Source organism: Pan troglodytes, chromosome 11 (genome assembly GCF_028858775.2).
Source record: "Pan troglodytes isolate AG18354 chromosome 11, NHGRI_mPanTro3-v2.0_pri, whole genome shotgun sequence".
Taxonomy (NCBI): Eukaryota; Metazoa; Chordata; class Mammalia; order Primates; family Hominidae; genus Pan; species Pan troglodytes.
Window position 1 is genome coordinate 78,844,164 of NC_072409.2, and position 24,035 is coordinate 78,868,198.

The window sequence follows — 24,035 nt, forward strand, 5'->3', positions numbered from 1 at the left end:
TAATTATGGATATGGATTTACTATACTTGACCAGATTTCTCTCATTCTTGTATTAGTACTTTTAAATTAAGTATATTTTCTTAAATAAAATAAAATGCTAGGCCTTACTCTTATTTCACAAAGTCTAATCACTGAAAATGTAAGTAAGCCAATCACTAGCATATTTTATGTATTTCCCTTAAGTTCTTTCAATTTAAAGTATGGCTCCAGTTAATTTACGTCAACATTTAAAATTAAAAAGTCTAAATTTTCTGAATACTGAAAGCCAACAGATGTCCTTACAAGAAATAAAATTATTACACACCAAGGATATTTTAATTCTAAACTGTCTGCCGCAAAATATCAAAATTAATTTCACATAATTTAATTTCTGTACTCATAATCCTTTTATAATTTTTAGTTTACATATTAATAAAATCAAAATATCATAATCAAAAAATTACTTCACTGAACACATAACTTAATTGAACATTAGCAATTAGCCTCGAGGCACTCTTTTCTTAATTTGTAAGGGCTTAAATTTAGGATAAAAATAAGTTAAAATTTTAATATTTATCATAACAAAATTTTGTGAAATCTGTCAAATTTGAAGTAATCTCTTAGAAAAAAAGAGTTCAAGCACTCTACGTTTTGAAAATCTGTAATGGCATAGATATATCCACCTGTTAGGTGGCGGCATTTTGGGTAGGGGGTTTTCTTTCCCAATTCTCATTCTGTTCTCACCTCCTATTTTCTTTCATACACAGAATATTATTTTTCAGGAACTACGAACTATCTACTATAACACCGAGACATAAAGGCAATCAGCAATATGAGAATTACAAAATATTTTACAAACAAATCCCAATTTAAAACTCTAATGCAGAGCCTACTTTTCTGAACAGAAAACGCTAAAGCTAAAAAGTTTCCACACAACACAATGTAATTTTACCATCATTGGCTTACCTTCATAGCATTTTTTGGCCTAAAAAAATCATGAATAAAAGTATTTCGATCATACTTCAATAGTTACCATACATGTTTAGCCATTCAGTTTTAAAAGAATCTTCCACCCACTGCCAAAAGAAAAAAGGAAGAGGAAGAACAAAAAGAAATCCTACAAAACGAGAGTTTCAAATAAAGACTGGAAAAGGCATCAAGCAATCATGACCTTTAAAAAAAAAATTGTCTGACAATTGTCTGTGAAGTTTTTTAACAGCATAAAAGCACTTCACCAGTTTCTTCTTTCCTTAATAAATTTCAAGTTCGGCTCTACAGTGTTCTCCTAGTAAGGCCACACACAATAAAACCCAGGCACTGAGCTTTAAGAATTAATAACATTTTCCACGAACATTTGCTAGTAAAACATGCTAACAGAATTAATTCCTTGTTATTTTTAAAGCTGTATACTTCTGTTGGACCACTTTTATATCACAGGTTATACCTTGATTTGATGTGCTGAATACTAGAAATATATTTTAGGTTATTCAAGTTTCTCAATAATTACATATGAATATCAATTATAAAATTACAATACACCTTTTAAAATACTTTAAAAGGAGGAATAGTTTTACAAACTCATGAAGCCTATATAACTATAATCAAAGACTAGAAATTCAAAAGATTATTTTAATTGGCATGGACAAACAACAGCTAATTAGACTATCAGGATACATTTTCTTCTTAGTTTGAAACTCACTGATTTAAAAGAAATTGCTTTTTGAGAAGTCATTTGATAGAAATCAAAATGTGAAGCACAGTAACTAGAAAATAATAGCAAAAATAAAGAAAACAAAATTCAATGATGCTATTTATTTCTTGGTAATTACAAATTCTATAAATCAGTTTCATATTCTAAGAGCACTACATCCACAAGAAAAAACCTGTAATTAACAGACACAGAAAGAAGGCTTGCCCTTACCCCAATTCCCAAAGTCCTTAACAGATATGCAGAAAGAGCATTTTAGACACCTCACAACCATGAGGTACAATCAAAGGAAAAAAATCTAAAATTATTAACTATCAAAATTACTCTTTTCCCTATGTATCAACATTACAAGGTTTTTTTTAGCCTATTAACAGTATATCATAACATCATTTTTCCTGATTAGGAAATTATTAGAATTTTTTAAATGGTAAAAAGGATCTCTTTATTATTTTATGTTAATTTAGCAAATACAAAATTCAGTTAAATGTTACTGTATGACACCAGCCTCACAAAACAACTGTAAAACAGAAGTAGCTTTGATCACAATAATTTGATATTTTAAAGCCTGTGAATATTAATGAAAAAATATTTTGGGGAGATGTTGGGAATAGAGACCTCTACTTTTGACTTCTAACAATAACTAAATTGCCATAGCACTTCAAGGACTTAAATTCAGCAGTACAAAGTTACGTCATAAAACAAAATTCCTCACATTTGAAAGTATGCAAGTTTTGCCAAGAAAAAGCAAACTCTTAAGATCTGGTCAAAGTAAAAATGTGTCCACCATCAAAGGCATGTTCATATGCTTATTTGAATATATACACACTGTGGACCACAAAATTGAATGTAAGAGAAATCACATTATCAGATTACAACAGATTTCTTGTAAACAACTATTTAATATACAATAATATTTAAATTAAAGATTTATAACAGTACCACTTACTGTTAATTAGTATTTCTAGTATTAACTTGGTTACACTATAAAATAACATTTTTATTCCAACAATAAAGTGACCATGAATACAAATTTTCAGGATTAATAATTTCCCATCAATTTCATGCATAACGCTAACATATCTTTTCAGCTTCTCAATGGCTCAAAAATTAAATTGCTTCTGTTATTAAGAAAACAAAACCAAGAACAAAATTAGTTTTCCCCTGCTAGTCCCCATGGATCTAAGTACCACACAATAATTCTTTCCAATCTGCAAAACAAAAGAACACACAAATAGATGGGCTAAGGAAGAAAGATCAAAACAAAGAAACAAATTTAAAAAAAAAAATTCCCCTTTTTCTTTAGCAATCAACAAAATAACAAAAAAGAAAAAGTGGAAAAGTCACCAAGAATATATGACCATGTAAGCATGGGCACTCTTGCAGAAAACCAAGTCTGCAACCGAAAGCCATGGGAAATTTAAATTAGAGCAAACGGCCACAATAGGCAGAGAATCTGTATGGATAAAAAGGGACTGCTGAGGTTGCAGGTATACTACTAAAGATCTTTTGAGATTTCCAAACAAATTTTATTAGTTTTAATAAATTCTAAAAATAAGAAATAAGTATGCGCATTATACTATAAGCATTAAATTTTTTCCTTTTAATCAAAATACACATGTATGTGATATATCTAAAAGAAGAGGAAGAAAAGATTCTCTTTGCTTATTACTGCTTTAGAAATTTGCTTCACAAACCTATCTCCTTCTATGTTTAAATAATCTTAACAGAATTTAAAAATTTAACACAATGAAGGCCCTTCACTGCTGATGTTAACCTAACTGGTGGCACAATCACAGAGTTGAATTGCAATCGACTTGAACTCCTCTGACTACCCGGTACATAATTATACACCAAAGTCAGTTTAACTAACCAACATGGTTTGAAAATTAGATGACCTGTGGTACAACACTTAGGTTTCTTCTGTTAAATCTGATAATAAAACCTCCCAAACTGAATCATCTCAAACAGAAAAATAAAGGGATTAATACAACTTTAAAATGTCATGGCATCAAGAACACAAATATTCCACAACCAAGTAAGTACCTGATGGATCTCTACCACTCACCTATCCAGAAACTTTTAAATAGAATATTTTGAACGTTTAAAAGTATTTCATACACAGAAGAACCAATAATACCAGGCTAAAATATGATTATACAACACATTTACAGCAATATTTAAGTTATATTTATTCTCCCACAAAATTTGTATCATTTTTTAAGCAAACCAAAAGGGCTGAGGTGTTGAATGAAGAGCAAAATACTCAATTATATGGGAGTAAGGATGTCTTTCAAGTTCTTATCAGAACAACGAATTTTTATTAGCAATTAAAATCCTCCTTAAAAGTAGGAAGTAATGCTATTTCTAAATAAAACCATTGACAAAAGTTCATTTATGTTAAATCAGACCATTTAATACTAAAAACTGGCTAGTACAGGATTAAGGACTAACTTACAGGATTGATTGTGGTTGCACATCTTCTCTTTAAAGAAAATCTCCTTTCTTTAGTTAAATGTATATGTATGTCATATTCTTCCAAATCCTGAATTCCTCACCTGGCTTTTTTAAAGCATAATTTGTATTACATTAGCAATATCATATTACCAGTCATAACCAGTCTATTTCCTATCTTAAGAATTCTCATTAACTACCAATATAGAAAAAGTATTGAAAAGTTTTCAAGAGTTGGAGCTTTCCCTCCCTATGATAGATAATTCTGTTGCAAGCACTATTTAGTTACAAAACAAATATGACTTAAGGGAACTGCCAATAAAAATATTTTCCCTTAATAAATACCTCTTAAGCTACTTAACATCCATTCTTTCACACTGAGGTGGTTATAAGTTAATTGTATATTTAAGCAAAAGCGAGGGAGGGGAAGTACAAATGATTTTCACTATCACAGATTTATGCTGTCTTCCCTTAAAATGTGTTTGCAAAACATGAGATTAAGAACAGATGCTCTCAAGTCCACAATAAACTAATTTTCAAAACTGACAAAAGTTGGAATTCTAAGGTAAGAATTTGTTATAGAAATAAAAGCTATACATTTAGCAGACAAGATCCACTTTAAAATAATTATTACATTTAGAATCCAAATCTATACAACAGAAATAATTTTTATCTCTAGAATTACATCTCCATCCAGAACCAATGTTGTTAGATCAAGATTCAAACTAAAAAGCAAGTCATACTCCTTTAGGTATTCTTAAGCATATGATTTAAAAAGAAAATGTGACATAATACATGGTGGATGCCCAATTAAAATATTTATTTCTTAACTATTTGCACAATCAACAAATATCTGGCAAGTAACTCAAAATGCCAAAAGTTAACCATGCCAGTATCTTTAATTTATAACGAAACAAAGATAAATAATAATGAAGAGATTTAAAACGTTAGGCTGAAAACTTCCATGAAGTCCATACTTTTGCTTCATTAATAAGTCTTAACCACCAAGGAAGCATTTATAAGAGATTATTACTTTGAAATTAAATTTAGTAAAGTCTTAAAAACAGGATCTCCTACTTACAGAATATGAATTATCTGAACAGCCTCTACTCTAAGAAGGGGAAATAATGATTAAATGTTCTCCATTCTATATTTCTTTGGAAAAAAGTTTTACTGTCTAATCATATGTAGCTCACATCAAATTTACTTTCTGACCATAAAAATATACTGTCTATATAAATCATACTTATCTTCTTAGATAAGTGATCACTATATGCAATAATTATTTTTATAATAAACAAAAGCTACAAGAAAATTATATATAAACATTCTTCACTTAAAAAGACATCAGGATTCAAGCTCTTCTGACAAGGAAGAAAATGTTGCCCATCTAATTTTATGCTTTTCCATTCTAAAAAAAAAAAAAAAAAATACAAACCTGTAGATAAGGTGAGTAACATTTTAATGGCAACTAAACTAAGTCATTAGTTCAATAAATACATATCATGGTATTTCTGTTTAAGCAGTTTCCAATGAATTTGGTATATCTTACATGAAGATCAAATCAGTTACTAAAAGAAATGTATTTTTTTAAAGTAAAATTTAATTCTCTCCCTGGATACTTAACATTGTTGAAAAGAAAACTGTAAATGAATTTAGATTAAAAGTCATAAATTAACTTTGGAAGACTGCATCCCTATGTTGCTGATCTACAGTGAAATCACAGAAATTAGTGATATACAATATCAACATTCCAAAATGTTATTAAAATCCAACCCAAAGCTGCATGGGATTTCTGGGGTTTCTAATGAGATTTTCATTCTGCTGAACAATGGCCATAAAAAGCTTTCTTCAAACCTCGCTCCATTCACAAGTAAAGTTGAAACTGAACATTTTTATTTCTTCTCTCCCTATGACAACTTCACCATGGAACAGTGAATAACACAGCTCAAGTCATTATGCTAATTAGAAATTAAATAAAAAGATGCCCTAACAATAGTTAAGTGTAAGGTGACATGCTACAACTAAAGACACAGTTCAAAAGCAGCTTTAGGAACTGTGCAGTACAGGCTTACAAAAGCTGAAAACATCAGAGAGGGAGCTCCTTGATGCTCCTGGTGACTGGAATTCTAGCATGTGGCCATTTTTCAATTATAAGGCAGAAATTAAACTATACATTAATGAGAAGTATGTCACATGGCAATACACTCTTATGACCTGTTAGGGTATAAAATGTCTCAAGAAACTACTGAAATTAAGACGATGAATGCCAAAGGAGGGGAAAAAACACCACCTTAATGATCTGAGAAGTTACTGAAGGCAAAGTTTAATGTATTGTTTCCAAACTAACAAAATAATGATCCTTTCCTATGTTAAAAGATTATAAGGAAGAACATAACTATGAGGAGTGAAAGTTGTACCTTAAGACCTGCTCTACTTTGAACAGCCCTGCACAAAATACACGTTAAACAGCTGGTCAGGTCCTTTGACTAACCTCTGGTCCAATAAATTTTAAAAGAAAAAAGGAGGTATGTACACAAAAAACAGGCAGAAAGCAATGAAATAAAATTATGACTAAGAAATCTTCCAACAGTATTCTGAACATATACAAAACATAAACAATCCTTTCTTGTTTAGGCAGAGGTGGCTTCTAAAAAGATATACTATTAAAACATTTCATCACATCCAGCCACATATAAACATGAATGGCACATACAGTCTTCAGTTTCTACTAAGGGCTTCACCTTCTATTTTTAGCTGCATTTAACCTGAACTTCAAGTCCTACCCATTTTTCAAAACTCAAATTCAAAGGGTTCCTTTTCAATTCAGTCTTGTACTTTGCCTATCTACTTTTTAATCTTTTTTAAAAATCTACTGCATTCACCTGGAATGATTACGTATTCTGCTGGAGCATCTCATATATTTGTAGAAATGCATTTAACTCTGGTTTTACAGTGAACTTTCCATACTGTCATGCATTTTAGGATTTCTAAAGGCAAAAAGTACATGGCAATTTTTGAATCCCAATACCTTAATGGTACAGTGGCTTGTACGTTGTAAGCACCCAGTAAGTAATATTTGGAAAGATTTTAAGATTTCAGAATTAAGCTCAATGTCATAAACTAGCAGATCATAAAATGTCACCAAATTAAATTTCTTTAAGGATAGCACCATACTAGAGACATGTTGTTCAAAAGCAACTTGGGGCCAGGCTCGGTGGCTCATGCCTGTAAGCACAACACTTTGGGAGGCCAAGGTGGGAGCTTGAGCTCAGGAGTTAAAGACAAGGGTAGGCAACATGGTGAGACACTGTCTCTACAAAACAAAACAACACAAAACAAAAAAATCAAGTGGGGCCAGGGCGGTGACTCACATCTGTAAATCCCAGCACTTTGGGAGGCTGAGGTGGGCAGCTCGCTTGAGCCAAGAGTTCAAGACCAGCAACATGAGCAACATGGTGAACATGGGCAAAATGGTGAAACTCCATCTAACTCCATACAAAAAATTTGCAGGGCATGGTGGCCCACATCTGCAGTCTCAGCTACCTGGGAGGTTGAGGTAGGAGGATCACTTCAGCCCGGGAGGTCAAGGCTACAGTGAGCCATGACTGCAATACTGTACTCCTGCCTGGGTGAGAGCAAGACAGAGAGAGAGAGATTGCAGGTGGGGCAGGGGTGGGGTGGGAGAGAGACACCCTGTCTGAAAAAAAACAACAACAACAAACAACAACAAAAAAGTGGAAGCTATAAGCTCATGTTTGCCACAATGATCATGAACCTATCATGTAACTATGAAGACTTTTATCAAAATATTTTCCTGTGACATTAAGCCTACCCAATATCTCATTTTTATGACTTTAATAAAATAAAATGTATTTTTTACCAATAAAGAAATTAAGTTACCCAAAGTCAAAGTTGGCCAACTGCACAGCTGTAACAGACCCAATAACAACCATTAATTGAGAACCTATGACCATTACACCTCATTCAGAAGTGACCTTTCAAACTAAGAACTGAGAGGTAAGTAGATATATCAGCCAGGCAAGGTAGAAACTAATCCACACAGGAAAAGAAAAACAAACAAAAAAAACACATATGTAAAGACCTAGATCAAACAAAATGATTTACTAGAAAACCTAAAATTCAAATAGGTAACCCACTCTATTCAAATTTTAATTAGATATCCAGTCTTGGTTGAGTGCCTAATGAATGCCAGGAATTCAACAATGGCCTCTAGATGAGTTCTTCATCCTTTGAAATTATATCCAAAACTTCTGTGTGTATAGTTTTGGGAGAAAAAGGGATTTAACACAAAATAGTTAAAACACTTTCTGCCATAAGTGTTGAAGCCATAATTTTACTTCAGTTTCAAAAGCCATTTACCTTAGTCAAGCAATTATTTCACTTTAAATAATACTATGTAAAGAGCTCTACTCTATACACAAAGGCAGAACTGCAAATAAATTTACCTAAGGGAAAAAATAAATAAATAAACAAATTTACCTACGATTTGTTAGGTATCCCCGATGTGCCAAATGCTGACGAACTAAAGGGGTTGTGTGCCAAATTACACATACTGAAGGAGCTCTACATTGACACAAAATTCTATACCATAACAGTCATAAACCAGGAACTAATATGGTTTCTTCAACTCTTAAAAATACCATATTCTTCCTTTTGCAGAAGGCATTTTTCTTTTTAAAACCTGAGCCTATTAATTTTTTGCTAAACCTAAATATTTCAAAATTACCAAATGATAAAAAAAATTACAAACAGGAATAAGAACTTATTTCTTCTGAAAGTGGAATTAGACAATTATTTATTTGTTTAAAATATATTTTAAGACTGTAACAAGTGCATTATTCATCAACTATTTTAAATTACTATTCATTCACTTTCAAAAAGTATTTATTACAAGCCTAATGTGCCCAGCTCAGATTAGTGTAGAAGATACAAAAATAGTTCATAGTCCTAGAAATAAGAAATATTAAATATCTTTACATAGGACTACGGATTGATCGCCAGGATATACGGCTAAGAGAAAAAAATAAGGTTAGAGAAAAGAGTAGATAGTATGCCACTATTTATTAAGAAAGAGGGCCAGGTGTGGTGGCTCATGCCTGTAATCCTAGCACTTTGGGAGGCCGAGGTGGGTGGATCACCTGAGGTCGGGAGTTTGAGGCCAGCCTGACCAGCATGGAGAAACCCCCATCTCTACTAAAAATACAAAAATTAGCCGGGCATGGTGGCACATGCCTGTAATCCTAGCTACTCGGGAGGCTGAGGCAGAAGAATCACTTGAACCCGGGAGGCGGAAGTTGCGGTGAGCTGAGATTGCACTGCTGCACTCCAGCCTGGGCAACAAGAGCGAAACTCCGTCTCAAAAAATAAAACAACAACAGCAAAAAACAACCAACAAAAAACAAGGGCAAGAGTGTACAAAGATATACACATGTAAGGACAAACCAACAATTTTCTCTTAATGATTACTCATAAGGGGAAGGGCAGGAACAGGATGGCGACTGGACAGAAGGTTTGCCTTCTCTGGATAGATTTTATCATGTTTTGCTGATTTGAATCTGGAACCTTATAAACATTTTACATGATTATAAAAGAAAACCAAATTTTTAAAAGATAATTCCAAAAAATAACTATCAAAAGCAAAGTGAAACAAATGAACCTGTGTGTCAAACTAATGATGTAACAACAGAGAGAAAATCTGAATTTAATCAAGCTTCTAGATCTAACTACCAAATCACAGGAAAGACAGAGGACAGTAGAACATGTTAAGCAATACTATAAAATTCAGACCATTGGAAATTCTAGAAGACAAAGAATCTAGGTATTACAACAAATTACAAGAAATTAAAACAAGGAAGAGATTAAGGGGAACCTATACATTAAAGGATACTTAAGTTTAACAGCCAATTACAATACCTGGATTGGATCGAATTCAAATAATCTGTAAGAAAAAAAAATTAGGAGCCAGTGTAGGAAATCTGAACACTAGCTGGGTATGTGATGATGAAAGAATTACCGGGAATTTGTTTACCTATGGTAATATGATTAAATATATACATATATATGTAGTACGTTTCAGTCGGGCACGGTGGCTCACACCTGTAATCCTACCACTTTGGGAGGCCAAGGCCGGTGGATCACTTGAGGCCAGGAGTTCAAGACCAGTCTAGCCAACATGCTGAAACCCCAACTCTACTAAAAATACAATAACTGGCCAGGCACGGTGGCTCACGCCTGTAATTCTGGCACTTTGGGAGGCCAAGGTGGGCAGATCACCTGAGGTCAGGAGTTCAAGACCAGCCTGGCCAACATGGTGAAACCCCGTTTCTACTAAAAATACAAAAATTAGCTGGGCGTGGTGCTCGTGCCTGTAATCCCAGCTACTCGGAAGGCTGAGGTGGAAGAATCACTTGAACCTGGGAGGTGGAGTTTGCAGTGAGCCAAGATAACGCCACCGCACTCCAGGCTGGGTGACACAGCGAGACTCCGTCTCAGAAAATAAATAAAAATTTTAAAATTTTAAAATTTAAAAAAAATAAAAAATAAAAATACAAAAATTAGCCAAGCATGGTGGCAGGTACCTGCATTCGCAGCTATTCAGGAAGCTGAGGTGGAAGAATTGCTTGAACCCAGGTGGCAGAGGTTGCAGTGAGCCAAGACTGCACCACTGCAATCCACCCTGGGCGACAGAGCAAGACTGTGTCTCAAAAAAAAAAAGAAAAAAGAAAATATTCCAGACCAAAAAAAATTGCATCTCTACTTAACGTGTATATTTTTCTTCTCATTATTACTCCTTAAATACAATATAACAGTTATTTACATGGTATTTACATTGTATGGGTATGTTAAGTAATCCAGAGATGACTTGTCCAACTCACAGCCATGAAGGCTTTTGAATGTGGCCCAACACAAATTCGTAAACTTTCTTAAAACAATATGAGATTGTTTTGTTAATTTTTTTCTGAGACAGAGTCTCTCTCACTCTGTCGCCCAGGCTGGAATGCAGTGGCACGATCTCGGCTCACTGCAACCTCCGTCTCCCAGGTTCAAGCGGTTCTCCTGCCTCAGCCTCTGAGGCTGGGATTACAGGTGCGCACCACCACACTGGGCTAATTTTTGTATTTTTAGAAGAGACGGGGTTTCACCATGTTGGTCAGGCTAGTCTCGAACTCCAGACCTCGTGATCCGCCCGCCTCGGCCTCCCAAAGTGCCGGGATTACAGGCGTGAGCCACCGTGTCCAGCTGGTAATTTTTTTTTAGCTCATCGGCTACTGTTAGTATTAGTGTTTTTTATGTGTGGCCCAAGACAATTCTTCCAATGTGGCCCATGGAAGCCAAAAGATTGGACACCCCGGACTTAAAAGTATACGAGAGGATGTAAATAGGTTATATGCAAATATTCCACAATTTTATATCAGGGACTTGAGCATCCATAGATTTTGGTATCCATGAGAAGTCCTAGAACCAATCCCCCACAGACACTGAGGGACAAACATGAGTGTGCACTTGTATACAAATGTGTATACATGCATACGCACATGGGCACACATGATGTGTATACACACACATACACATACATACATATATGAATGACTTGATGTCTGATTAGCTTCAAAATAACAGGGGCACAGAGTTATAGATAGGAAAGATTAGACATAAATTGGTAACTGTTGAAGCTGGTTTATCGGACACTGAAGTCAATTATAACATTTTATTTTTGTATATTTTTATATTTCCACAATAAAAAAAGTATAAGAAAGAGCTAGCAGTTACTCCTAGAACTAATAATATCCCTTCCCTAACCAGGAAAATAAGTAGCTATTCTGGCTTTATTGTCACATGTCATCATTTGGTTGTCTTACATAACAATCCTTTCCAAACTTGACATCCCCCTCACAAATTACTAAATATGCTGACTTCCTTCGGTGCATCTTTTCTTCCACCAGGAGATCTGCCTTTCTAATATATGAGAATCACAAGTCACTCCTGCTGGGGATAATTAAAAAAAAAGGAAGGGGCGGGAATCAAGAAGGAAAACAAACGATAGAACATGCATAGTTTTTATAAAGAAGGCTTAGGAAAGAATAAAGGAAGTAAAGGAAAAGAGGCTCAGACCTTAGAAATAAACTCCTACATCCCTCAGTAGAGAGAGCTGAAAGTCATATGTAATAGGCACTGAAAGCCTATGTTTTGACATGAATTTACTACAGGCAAAACCACCATCATATATCTATATGCACCGAGGAAGGCTAGACTGTTAAGTGTCACGTATATACAGTCTCAATGGAGCCTCAGGAAGCTAATCAACAACCTCAAATCACAAAATCAGAAAAGTGTTGAACATTTAGAAGAAGAATAGAAAGGAAAAAAAATGCCTCTGAGTTGTGGTATTAACTGTCAGTAGAGCAAAACAAATGTGTAAGCCCATTTTCTTTTTTTTCTTTTTTTTTTTGAGACAGAGTCTCACTCTGTCGCCTAGGCTTGAGTGCAGTTGCACGATCTCGGCTCACTGCAACCTCAGCCTCCCAGGTTGAAGCAATTCTCCTTCCTCAGCCTCCCAAGTAGCTGGGATTACAGATGCTTGCCAGAATGCCCGGCTAATTTTGCATTTTTAGTAGAGACGGGGTTTCACCATGTTGGCCAGGCTGGTCTCGAACTCCTGACCTCAAGTGATCCACCCACCTCAGCCTCCCAAAATGCTGGGATTACAGGTGGAGCCACCATGCCCGGCCTGTATTTTTCTTTTCTTTTTTTTTTTTTGACAGAGTCTCGCTCTATCACCCAGGCTGGAGTGCAGTGGCGCTATCTCGGCTCACTGCAAACTCTGCCTCCCAGGTTCACACCATTCTCCTGCCTCAGCCTCCTGAGTAGCTGGGACTACAGGCGTCCGCCACCACGCCCGGCTAATTTTTTGTATTTTTAGTAGAGACGGGGTTTCACCGTGTTAGCCAGGCTGGTCTCGATCTCCTGACCTCGTGATCCACCTGCCTCGGCCTCCCAAAGTGCTGGGATTACAGGCGTGAGCCACCGGGCCTGGCCATTTTTTTAATATAATAATGTCTCACTGAAATTAAAGTAATAGGGGAGAGTCTGAAGTTTTCACAGATAAAGAGGTAGTGCTGTACTCAAATTTACTACAAATTTAGTAATAGTAAATGTAAAATATGTATGTATTTATTGTCTTTCACAGACTTATGAATTATCTCAAATTCACTAATCCTATTTTTTAAACAAAGTTTTAAGTTTCAACCACTTGTATCACCAGAATTTTGAGACTTAACTCCCATGGTTAAGAGATTTCTGGCCAGGCGCAGTGGCTCACGCCTGTAATCCCAGCACTTTGGGAGGCCGAGGCAGGCGGATCACGAGGTCAGGAGATCGCGACCATCCTGGCTAACACTGCGAAACCCCGTCTCTACTAAAAAAAATACAAAAAATTAGCCAGGCGTGGTGGCAGGTGCCTGTAGTCCCAGCTACTTGGGAGGCTGAGGCAGGAGAATGGCGTGAATCCGGGAGGCGCAGCTTGCAGTGAGCCGAGATCATGCCATTGCACTCCAGCCTGGGCGACAGAGCGAGACTCTGTCTCAAAAAAAAAAAAAAAATTGAGATTTCAAAGCTGCGTTCACACCTGCACTCCCAGCTACTCTGAAGGCTAAGGTGGGAGGACCACACAAGCCCAGGAGTTCCAAACTAGCCTTGCTCTATTTATAGGGCAAGACCCCACTGCTATAACAAAAAAAAAAAAAAAAAAAAAAAAAAGGAGAGAATTCCGTAAATTACTTAGCTTCCTATATTCTGTCTCTTTAGTGAAACACTATGTCATTCAAGGCTAAAACTTATCTTTTTTTTTTTTTTTTTTTTGAGACAGTCTCACTCCATCACCCAGGCTGGAGTGCAATGGTGCAATCTCAGCTCACTGCAACCTCCACCTCCTGGGTCAAGCAATTCTCCTGCCTTAGCCTCCCAAGTAGCTGGGATTACAGATGCCTGCCACCACTCCCAGCTAATTTATTTATTTTTAGTAGAGACGGGGTTTCGCCATGTTGGCCAGGCTGGTCTCGAACTCCTGACCTCAGGTGATCCACCCGCCTCGGCCTCTCAAAGTGTTGGGATTACAGGCGTGAGCCACTGCTTTCGGCCTAAAACTTAAGTCTTTTACCACTGTAAGTCACGAGTACTACTTCAGCATTACTTATACCCTACATAGAGGAGATGCTCAATAAATGTTTGATGATTTAGCAATTGATGAGAAAGCAGGTAATATATGTGCCAAGAAATTACTCTAAATATTATTATAAGCAGGTTTATGAGTATGGAAAAGACCCAACCTCAAGGAGCCTGTAGTCTTTTCTTTTATGTCATACTGCAGTTTTCAGTATGCCATAATTCTGGGAGATATTTTGTTTTTTTCTTGAGTGAGGTCAAGGAAACAGAACACAAAATAGTTATGGATACTGTTTAACAATAGGCATTTCTAAAGTACTTGAGATTTTCTCTACACTTTTACAGAAATGAAAAAAATCTTCTCTCTAAAGATTATATGAACCAATCTATCCCCAGATAGTTTTATGAAAGGGATAGTGATTACAGAGTAACAACACACTTAAATGGGCATCAGTACTAAATATGTTGTTTATTAATTGGAAAGAAACAGGATTACAGCATTAGTGGATCAAGGAAATAAAATGGAGAATATATATTTGAGTATTTGTAAGAGTTTATAAGAGTCAAGTAAATTAATTTTCAAAAATTCAGAATTTAATTCTATTTGGCTAAAACAGAAAACAAATCCAAGGTTCTCTCTACTTTCTCATCACCATCGTTTGCCAAATATGGCACAGTTCGATTTCTTCACTAAATCCAGCACCTAATTCATGTTTTTCCCAACCTATCCACATTGTGCCATCAACTTTAGCATGTCTGTAGATTCTCTAGTGCAAACAGAAAGCAGCAGGGAGTTGTTTCAAAGGAAAGATATTAAGCTTTTTTTCAAGTTATCAAGCTTTCTTTTCAGTATGTCAAATGTGAGACAGTAAGATACCCAAATGGAAATATTCTGTAGATGTACACAGAGAATTTGAAATCAACAAAATGGTTAAGGAGATGACAATCTGATGACCATAAATACAGAAGTGATTAATGAAACTAGGTGTGATCTCAGGAAAAGGTAATTTAGAGAAAGAATAAGCTAAATGCTTATTTTGGCCTTCTATAGTGTTACGCCTAACCCAAGATCATTTTGTTTCTGTCATCTTGCTCCAAGCTGACAAGTATTACTGGATAAAGTTATGGAATCCTTCAAAGTGAGTTCACTACAAGTTCACATCATTTTAATTTTGACTGAATACTACTTCTAAACAATCCTTTATTCTCTTACTGTTGATTCATTAAAGTGCAATGATTTCCAACTTAAGAGCCTTCAGCCTCCTGGGAAACTGCAGAATTAGTTACCTTAATGGGTACCTAGAGCAACGCATTATAAACACCATTTCTCACATATCAATGTTGTGATTAATAAAACACAAAGTCATCTAAGAGTAGTAGCTTCTTTCTAATATGCATTTTCTCAATTGAATACTAAAATCATAACTACAACCATGGGTGGTCCACAAATTGTTTCAAAGTTAAACAGGTTGTCATCTTCAAAATACTGGTAACCACTGCCTCAAAGTATTCCCCACAGCACTTAAACATCCCTTCCACATTCTAAGCTTCCAATTATCCCCCGCCCTCTCCCACTTCTGCTTTCATTTTCCTAAGAAAATCAAACACATCCCCATATGTTCTCTCATCTGCCTCAATCCATCTGAATTTATTCTTTCTCCTCTACCTCTACAAATATTTGATGATTTAGCAATTACTAGTGTCTCTCTTCCTTTTTAGGAATAATTCAACAACACATACACCTGATCCTATCTCTAACCTGGCCCCCAACCCAATCCATCAAACAGGTTTAGTCTCTCCTTCACAAGTTTCTTTCTTTCTACCTACAAACATTATCAGAGCTCACCTATATGGAAAAAACTTTACGCGATTCTGTTCTATGTCCTAACTACTATTCTCTCTTTTCGTTTTGCTGTCAAGTTCTCAGGGTTTGCAAACTACAGCCTGAGCCAGCCACCTGTTTTTGTAAGTAGGGCTTTACTGAGAACAGCCACCCCCATTTCTATAGGTATTATTTAAGGCTGCTTTCCCACAAGGGCCAAGTTGAGTAGTTAAGATATCACATGGCATGGAATCCTAAAATATTTTCTATCTGGCTTCTTAAAAGAACATTTGCCAATCCCAGGGGCTCCAAGCACAATCTACATTCAATGTCATCATTTCTAGGGAAGCAGGCTGCCATTAAAAATTTTGGAGCAGCAATAAAGTACTATGAGTAAAAGAGCATTTCAATACCAGTTTTAACAACAGTGTACAGGGTAGATATAAAAGAAGACTACTTAGGAAACTAGTGCAAGAGACTGAGCATTAGGCACAAAGGGAGGGAAATGAAAAGGAACTTCTTGAAGGCATAAGCATTAAGACTAGATGACTACATGTCACAGAGACAAAACTAACACCAAAATTTTAATCCTTGATGATGTAGCTATCAAAATTTGCATTCTCCCCTATAACCTGCTCTAGACTTACAGCTCTTCATATTTTCCTGTCTTTCTGACTGTGGAGTACCTAAAATCCTAATCCTAACACTAATTCCATATATTCTGTGTGCCAGACATTCCCTATGCTTGCCATCTAACTCCTGGGTAAGCAAATCCCATAGGAAGAGGCAGTCCCAACAGAGTTGGCTGAATGAGTGCACAGGGCTAATGCCAGAGGTGGATGGAGTACTCACCTGTGGTACCAAGCAGAGAGAGAGGGGGGAAGTAAGATTTCAGGTCCAGAACTGGCTCTAGCCAAACAGGAAGAAGCAGCTATGAATCTGCTTACAGCAGAAGCAGAGTGTCTTTGGTATTCTGACATACTCTTTCTGACGTTCAGACAAACCACCATTAGAGTAGCCACTGGTAAGAGAGTCGCATGAGAAACAAACCAAAAAACAAGACCAAAAAGTGAGGAATTAAACGGAGTAGACCCTATTGGTCTTTTCTCTAGGAAAAGCAGTCCTCCTTATGAAAGACGATACTACTTTCAAAATGGCCAATATGATACTAACCTTCAGTAACAGAGTTTTCACATCCCACAAGGTTGAGAAGGATATCATCATCTTTATCATCTACTTCACATCCCAGTAGCATCCAGCTTTCCACATTATCACCTTCTGAAATGGTGCTCTCTTCCTCTTCACTTGAACTGACCTCTATAATCATGACCTCTCGGATTACACCTGATCTCTCTTCAGATTTAGGCTTCTCAATATCACTCTTGCATTTCTTATCAACCAGCTCATTAGATTGAAGAGAAGAAGAAAGACCATGGGCATTTTCTTGTGCTTGAACTCTAACATTCTTTCCTTTACATCTATAAATACTGTCTTCATCAGACAAAGTGATGACCTCTGACCCATCTGACAGCTGGATGACCTCACTATCTGAAAGGACGATTAGCTTCTTCTGATTTGGTTTACTACTTGAAGATTCCGAATTCCCAGAGTTCTTTTCTTCATGCTCTTCCTCCCTGATGACATCATCAAGATCTTGGGCATAATGAACTTGGCTATAGAGTTGAAATTCCACCTCACTATCAACACTCAGTTCACTAGATGACTCATCTCGATAAAGATCATCTTCGTATGCTTCTATAGTCTCATAGCCACCAAACATCATAAAAAGTCAGTAACCTTGAAGCTGCAAAAGAGAAAGTTGTACACAGAATATACTTTAAAAGTTCAGATCATGCCAGTTTAAGTAACAATATCACCTGCCAGTGACAACTGCTAATATGAAGGCCATCACTATTCTCAGACATATTAAAATACCTTTTTTTCCAAGGATTTCTAAGTCCTGTTAGGACCCACTCCTGTAAGTCCCACCACTCCCCAACGAGAATTACTACTGACAAATTGAGTTATAGTTATTGATGGAAACACAGTCAACACTCTAAGAAATGCTTTGTTCTGTGATTTCATCGTGGAAACTTCATAGGATGATTTTTACAAACTAGATGGTGTAGTCAACTACACAACTAGGCTATATGGTATGGTCTATTGCTCCTAGGATACAAACCAATGCAGCATGTAACGGTACCAAATACTGTAAGTAACTGTAACACAATGGTATTTGGGTATCTAAACATACAAAAGATATAGCAAAAACGTATACAAATCCTATGGGACCACAGTCACACTGTCTGTCTTTAACCAAAATGCTATTATGCAGCACATGATATGTAAGATTTCACAGGTATATTGTAAACGAAAAACAAATTGAGATCTACCGCAGGATATAAAACCCTTGCTTTCCAAAATGTTAAAACAAAACTTAAAGCAGCTCTCACTATCCTATCCATTCTTCATCTTTTCCTTGGTTCTGGTTCTATAGCTCATATTTTCAAGCATATACAGGAATATTACTTCAATTATGACTAAAATCTATAACAGGAAACAATTTTGTTTACTGTTTGGGTGTAAATGTATATTCTCAATTAACAAATTAATCGCACGGCCCTCTGATCATTGGCCAAAAGAATAAATAAAAATGCCTGAGCTGGCAGTGGCTCATGCCTATAATCCCAACACTTTGGGAGGCCAAGGCAGGAGGATCACGTTGAGGTTAGAAGTTTGAGAACAGCCTGGGCAACACAGTAAGACCCCATCTCCATAAAAATTAAAACTAAAAACTTAGCCAGGCATGGCAGTGCAAACCTGTAGTCCCAGCTACTACTCAGGAGGTTGAGGTGGGAGAACCGCTTGAGCTCAGGAGTTCAAAGTTACAGTGAGCTATGCTCATACCATTGTACTCCAGCCTGCGTGACAAAGCAAGAACCCAACTCAAAAATAAAATAAGGGTGGGCCAGTGCAGTGGCTCACGCCTGTAATCCCAGGACTTTGGGAGGCCAAGGCGGGTGGATCACTTGAGTCAGGAGTTCGAGACCAGCCTAGCCAAGATGGTGAAACTACTTATCTGCTAAAAATAAAGAAATCAGCTGGGTGTGGTGGTGTGCGCCTATAATCCCAGCTACTCAGGAGGTGGAGGCACAAGAATAGCTTGAACCTGGGAGGCACAGGCTGCAGTGAGTCGAGATCATGCCACTGCACTTCACCCTGGGCAACAGAGCAGACTGTCTAAAAACTCTGTACTAGTTACAAAAATGTATATTTTTACAATGTATATTTATAATGTATAAATACAAACTTAATAATGACCCAATATTGAGACAAAACTCCCAGCTTTGGGAATAAATGTGTAAAGTGAAACACTTTACTTTCTACTGTGAGCATATTAAATCCTCCTCAGCCTTCATCTTTTAAACTCAGCTCAAAATCACTTGCAACCAGGCTAAATTAAGAGCCCCTTTTATGGGCTTCCATAAGTACTTTACACGTCAAAACACTCATCACATTTATAATTACTTATTCAATACAAATTTCCAAGAAACGCAGATCACAAATCCCAGGAGGGCAGGAACTATATGCACTCTGCTAAACAATGAATCACCAAAGCCAAACAGGGTAACTGGTATTTTCGGGGTCAGCTACAAACGTTTGCTGAATTCATAAATGAATAAATGAACTACACCATCGGGCATTTGTTCTTCAGCCCTGATAAATCTAGTATGTGCTTAAAATACAAAAATTATGAGATGAATTTCTCTGTTGTCTTTCGACTACTCCAAAGTCTTAAATTCTAGCATCAGCAACCAAAACTCTACACAGTAGATGTTTCCATTAGGTACTGATGGACTACTGATTAAAATGAGAGCCCTGAAAAAATAAGCGTGTGTCCAAAATCAGGGACAGCCTAAAGAGCAATAATGATGCCTATTTATTCTTTCTTCCACTAACAGCTATACACATAAAATAAAAAATAGTTGTTTTCTTAGTGTCCCAAATTTCTGCCCAAAAATACCAGGGTGTTGTGGTGGTAGTTCTGGTAATAGAACCTCCTTAATCCCAAAAACCAAATGGACAAAAGCCAAAAATGTACTACATTCCTACTGGAGTTGTTTGTTTTCCAGAAATAAATAAACCCACCTGTAATGCTTTTCTTCTAAAGGGTATCATATACCTGTGCCCTTGTTGCACTGTCCTTCAGGTGGCTATGCTGTTACTGTCACACAAATTGAATGTGACTGTCTGAATAATGCTCACAGCATTCATCAGTTTACATTGAATTGTTAGCCTCAGAGGAATTCGAATAAAAGATGAATCCTTTCCTTTTTATTTAATAGGTAAATTAATTCTAAAAGAAGTCAAAGGAATTATGCTTCTTTCAAAATCCTCACTGGATCCATCCTGAGGATCCAGTGTGGACTTAAGATAAAACATAATTCCAGTGCAGCACAGAAAAAATTAAAAAGCCAAATTACAAAGTTACAAGTTTGTACTACTCTTGCAGCCATGCCAAAGGAAAGGGATTAAGAATAGAGCCATAGGCACACCTGTGAATGTATGCCAAAAATAAACTACAGAACCATAATAAAAACTGACTTCCTTGGGTCAAAGGATTTATCTCTTTCCCTGAAATGTAGAAAAATGAATTTAACAATTTAGCCCCTATGGCCTTTAAGAGGATTTTGTACCGTCTGTACTTGAAAATTGTGCTGGGCATAACGTGCTCTCTTATTTAGGTAGTTTATGTATGCCAGGGTTAAGGTCTGCCTAAGGTTGTTTTCGTTAATGTTACTGCTTTAATTACGTTCAAATGAATTTAATTTACCCTTTTAAAAAGTGTCTTGGAAGACAATGTATGTTTTTTACACACACACGCACACGCACACGCACACACACACCCCCTTGACTCAGAAGGCTTTCTCAGCTTTTTGATCCCTGTACATGATTCCCAAGTATACTAACTAGGTAACAAAATCAGATTATCTCATACAGACTCCTCAATCTTCCCATCAGGAAACTGAAGTACAAAGAGACAGGAAGCCTATTCAAGGTTATGCAGCTGGTTAAGAACACGGCTAGAAGTGATTCACATTTCTGTGATTCTCAGCCAACTGTTCACTAAAATTTTTAAATAAATTTCTTTTTTTCCCCCTTGAGACGGAGTATCGTTCTGTCCCCCAGGTGAGAGTGCAGTGGCGCAATCTCGGCTCACTGCAACCTCCTCCTCCTGGGTTCAAGAAATTCTCCTGCCTCCGCCTCCCAAGTAGCTGGGATTACAGGCACGCGCCACCACGCCTGGGTAATTTTTGTATTCTTAGCAGAGACGGGTTTCACCATGTTGGCCAGGCTGGTCTTGAACTCCTGACCTCGTGATCCGCCCCACTTGGACTCCCAAAGTGCCTGGATTACAGGCGTGAGCCACCGCACATGGCCCAAAATAAAATTTTCAAATAAGTTAACTTCAAATTAAGATTTTTTGAAGAAAAACCTTCCTTCATTGCAATATTTGCATTGGTTCTAACACCTAAATTTACCTCACAAATATCCATTTTATGTCCCAGCAGAGTTTAAAAACTAAATGAGACATTTTAGGTGTAAGGAAAACACACGTTTGTCAGTTTGCCATTTAAGAATCTCCCAAGTTGGTACTCAAAGACTATCAATCCCATGACCAGAAAAGATGTTTCCTATATAACATCTTAAAATATCATGCAAATGAAACTTATCTAAGAATTAAAATACCTTAACAAATATAAAACAGCTATAGAATAACTGCAAAGGCTATTACCATTCAAAAGAGGGAGCAGTATTCATTGACTGAATTGTTTTAAACTAGACAACTTAAGGCTTATTTAAGCTTTCAGCATTTACTTAACACAATCTTTAATCAATCCTTCTGCTCTCACAGCCTACCTACTGGTCATTCTGACCTTTTGCTCTTATTTACTTCCAAATATCTTTAGCCTCCCTAGATGTTCCTTCTTGATGACACACGCATCCATCTCCGGCCGATTTAAATCAAATCCACAGCCTCATTTTCAGTCCAATTTTCATTGGAATGTGATGAATACACTTTACTTTCAAAGTAAAATTTTTCTTACTGTTAGTAAGCTGCCCTGACAGGACAGTTGAAACACAATTGTCTAAAGGGTTAAAATGTCTGTCCATTTTTCAAATGCGACGGCCACTCTGAATCAAATCTGATTGGGATGGAGAATCCAAATGTGTAAAACAAAAGTCACAAAAGACAAACAGAGCACAGTATTTCAGTGGGGGGAAAAAATAAGCTAAATTTAGTCACTTAAGTCCCAGCTCTTCTTGGGATATATACATGATTTTTATGAGAACTAATCCTATCCGGAAACATTTCCTTCACCTTTCCCTTAGCCCTTTTCCTTCGGTCATGCAGTCTCTTACCGTGCTAATTATCATATTAACATAATCCTCACTTGCGATCCTTCCTGACTTTATTCCCCATCCTCAGATTCTCTTGAAAGCATAATGCTTTCCTAAGTATACATTTAAAAGTCTTTGTATGCGACAGCCTAACTATTCAAACACGAAGTCATTTCTCTAACGGTCCTAGAAAAAATTTTAAAAAGAAAAAGAAAACCACAAAGTCAAGAGCTTCTGAGGGGACCTGAAAAGTCATCAAATTGAACGCTCTCGTTTTATAGTTGGAGAAACGAGCTCAGAGAAACTTATTCACTGAGCTAAAAAGGCCCTACTAATGGAGCCCCTAATTCAACTGTGCAATCTGAAATCATCTTAAATTCAGCTTCAATAAGAGCTTTCTGGAATCGCCAGCGAGTCCGTGGGGGAGCCACGGCTAGAACCCAGGCCTCCTGATTCCCAGCCACAGGTTTTCCACCGAACCGGCAGCTCTTCCCAAAAGTTGAAGGCAACTGTCCGCTCACAGGATGGGAGGGATAAAGGGCGCCTTAGTAAACACAGTCCAAGTCTACTCGTTTTACATGAGGAAAGGGTCACAGTTCCCGAAATTTTGGATTCTACTGCTGCAGCTGCTGCTTCTGACAGCAGAGGCGGGAGGTGGCCCAGGACTACTCGGTCCTCAAAGACTGGACTCTCTCTCGGCGCGCCGGGACCTCCGCGCTTCACTGACTGGCTTCCCTAGAAGACTGGGGGCCTTGCGGGGAAATAAAAAGGGCAGACACGCCACCCTCACCGAGGCCCTGGACGCCCAGCCGCTCTAGAATCACGGCATTAGCCCTTGGAAAGCCAGGGAGACGCGGACCCCCTAAACCCGCAGCCCGGCCGCGTGGGGCGGCGCGCGGGTGACGGACCAGGAGCTGCGCCCTGCCACGAGTGAGGGACGGACGGGAGACGTCGAGGCCGGCGAGGGGGCACGCGCTAGTTCCACAGCCCGGCGGGCAAGAAGGAGGGTAGGCAGGGGTCCCGGGCCGCGGGCGGCGGGGGTCCGTCACACACATACTCACTGCCGCAGCTGCGAACAGGAAGCACCAACCGGGAACCAAAACGCGTAGAGGGACGGGGAGGGGCGAGGACAAATGAGGTAAGGAGGCCGCGTCCGCGCAGACCCGGGAGGGAAGGCACTTCCGGGGACAACACAGCTCTAGTCACCGCCTTTCCGTCCCCGCCCACCTGCCGCGCCTGATGTGCGCATGCGTACTGGGTGCGACCCGTTCTCTGCCCCGCCCATAATTATTAGGTTTGCCTTCCTTGCTTTCCCCCTTCCCCTTCCCATCTTCTCTTGAAGCTACCTAGGCTGCATCTATTATTTGAATGACTCGTACGAAGGAGATGCTATTTACCGGGCAAAAGCCGGGGAGTTTGTGCCCTCTACCCCCGCGAGGAAAACTACAACCCCCATGAGGACACGGGCGAGGTTGAGGACGGGCT

The 24,035-nt window shown here is 37.7% G+C and overlaps 1 protein-coding gene across 12 annotated transcripts in view; it reads right to left on the bottom strand.

The window, feature by feature from the left end:
* ZCCHC7 (zinc finger CCHC-type containing 7) overlaps positions 1–23,797 on the bottom strand; it is a 238,958-nt gene extending 215,161 nt beyond the window's left edge. Inside the window, exons 1-3 of one of the 12 annotated variants that reach the window (XM_063787214.1) lie at positions 23,612–23,715; positions 22,572–22,736; positions 17,319–17,949 (exon numbers count right to left, since the gene is read on the bottom strand). In XM_063787214.1, coding sequence (XP_063643284.1) covers positions 17,319–17,928 — 610 coding nt within the window. In that variant the 5' untranslated portion in view covers positions 17,929–17,949; positions 22,572–22,736; positions 23,612–23,715. Of the gene's footprint in view, positions 1–17,318; positions 17,950–22,084; positions 22,737–23,340 lie in introns of those variants that run through there. The other 11 variants (XM_016960376.4, XM_054657807.2, XM_016960374.4 and 8 more) reach the window with 11 other exon arrangements.
* Between the last annotated feature and the right edge of the window lie 238 nt (positions 23,798–24,035).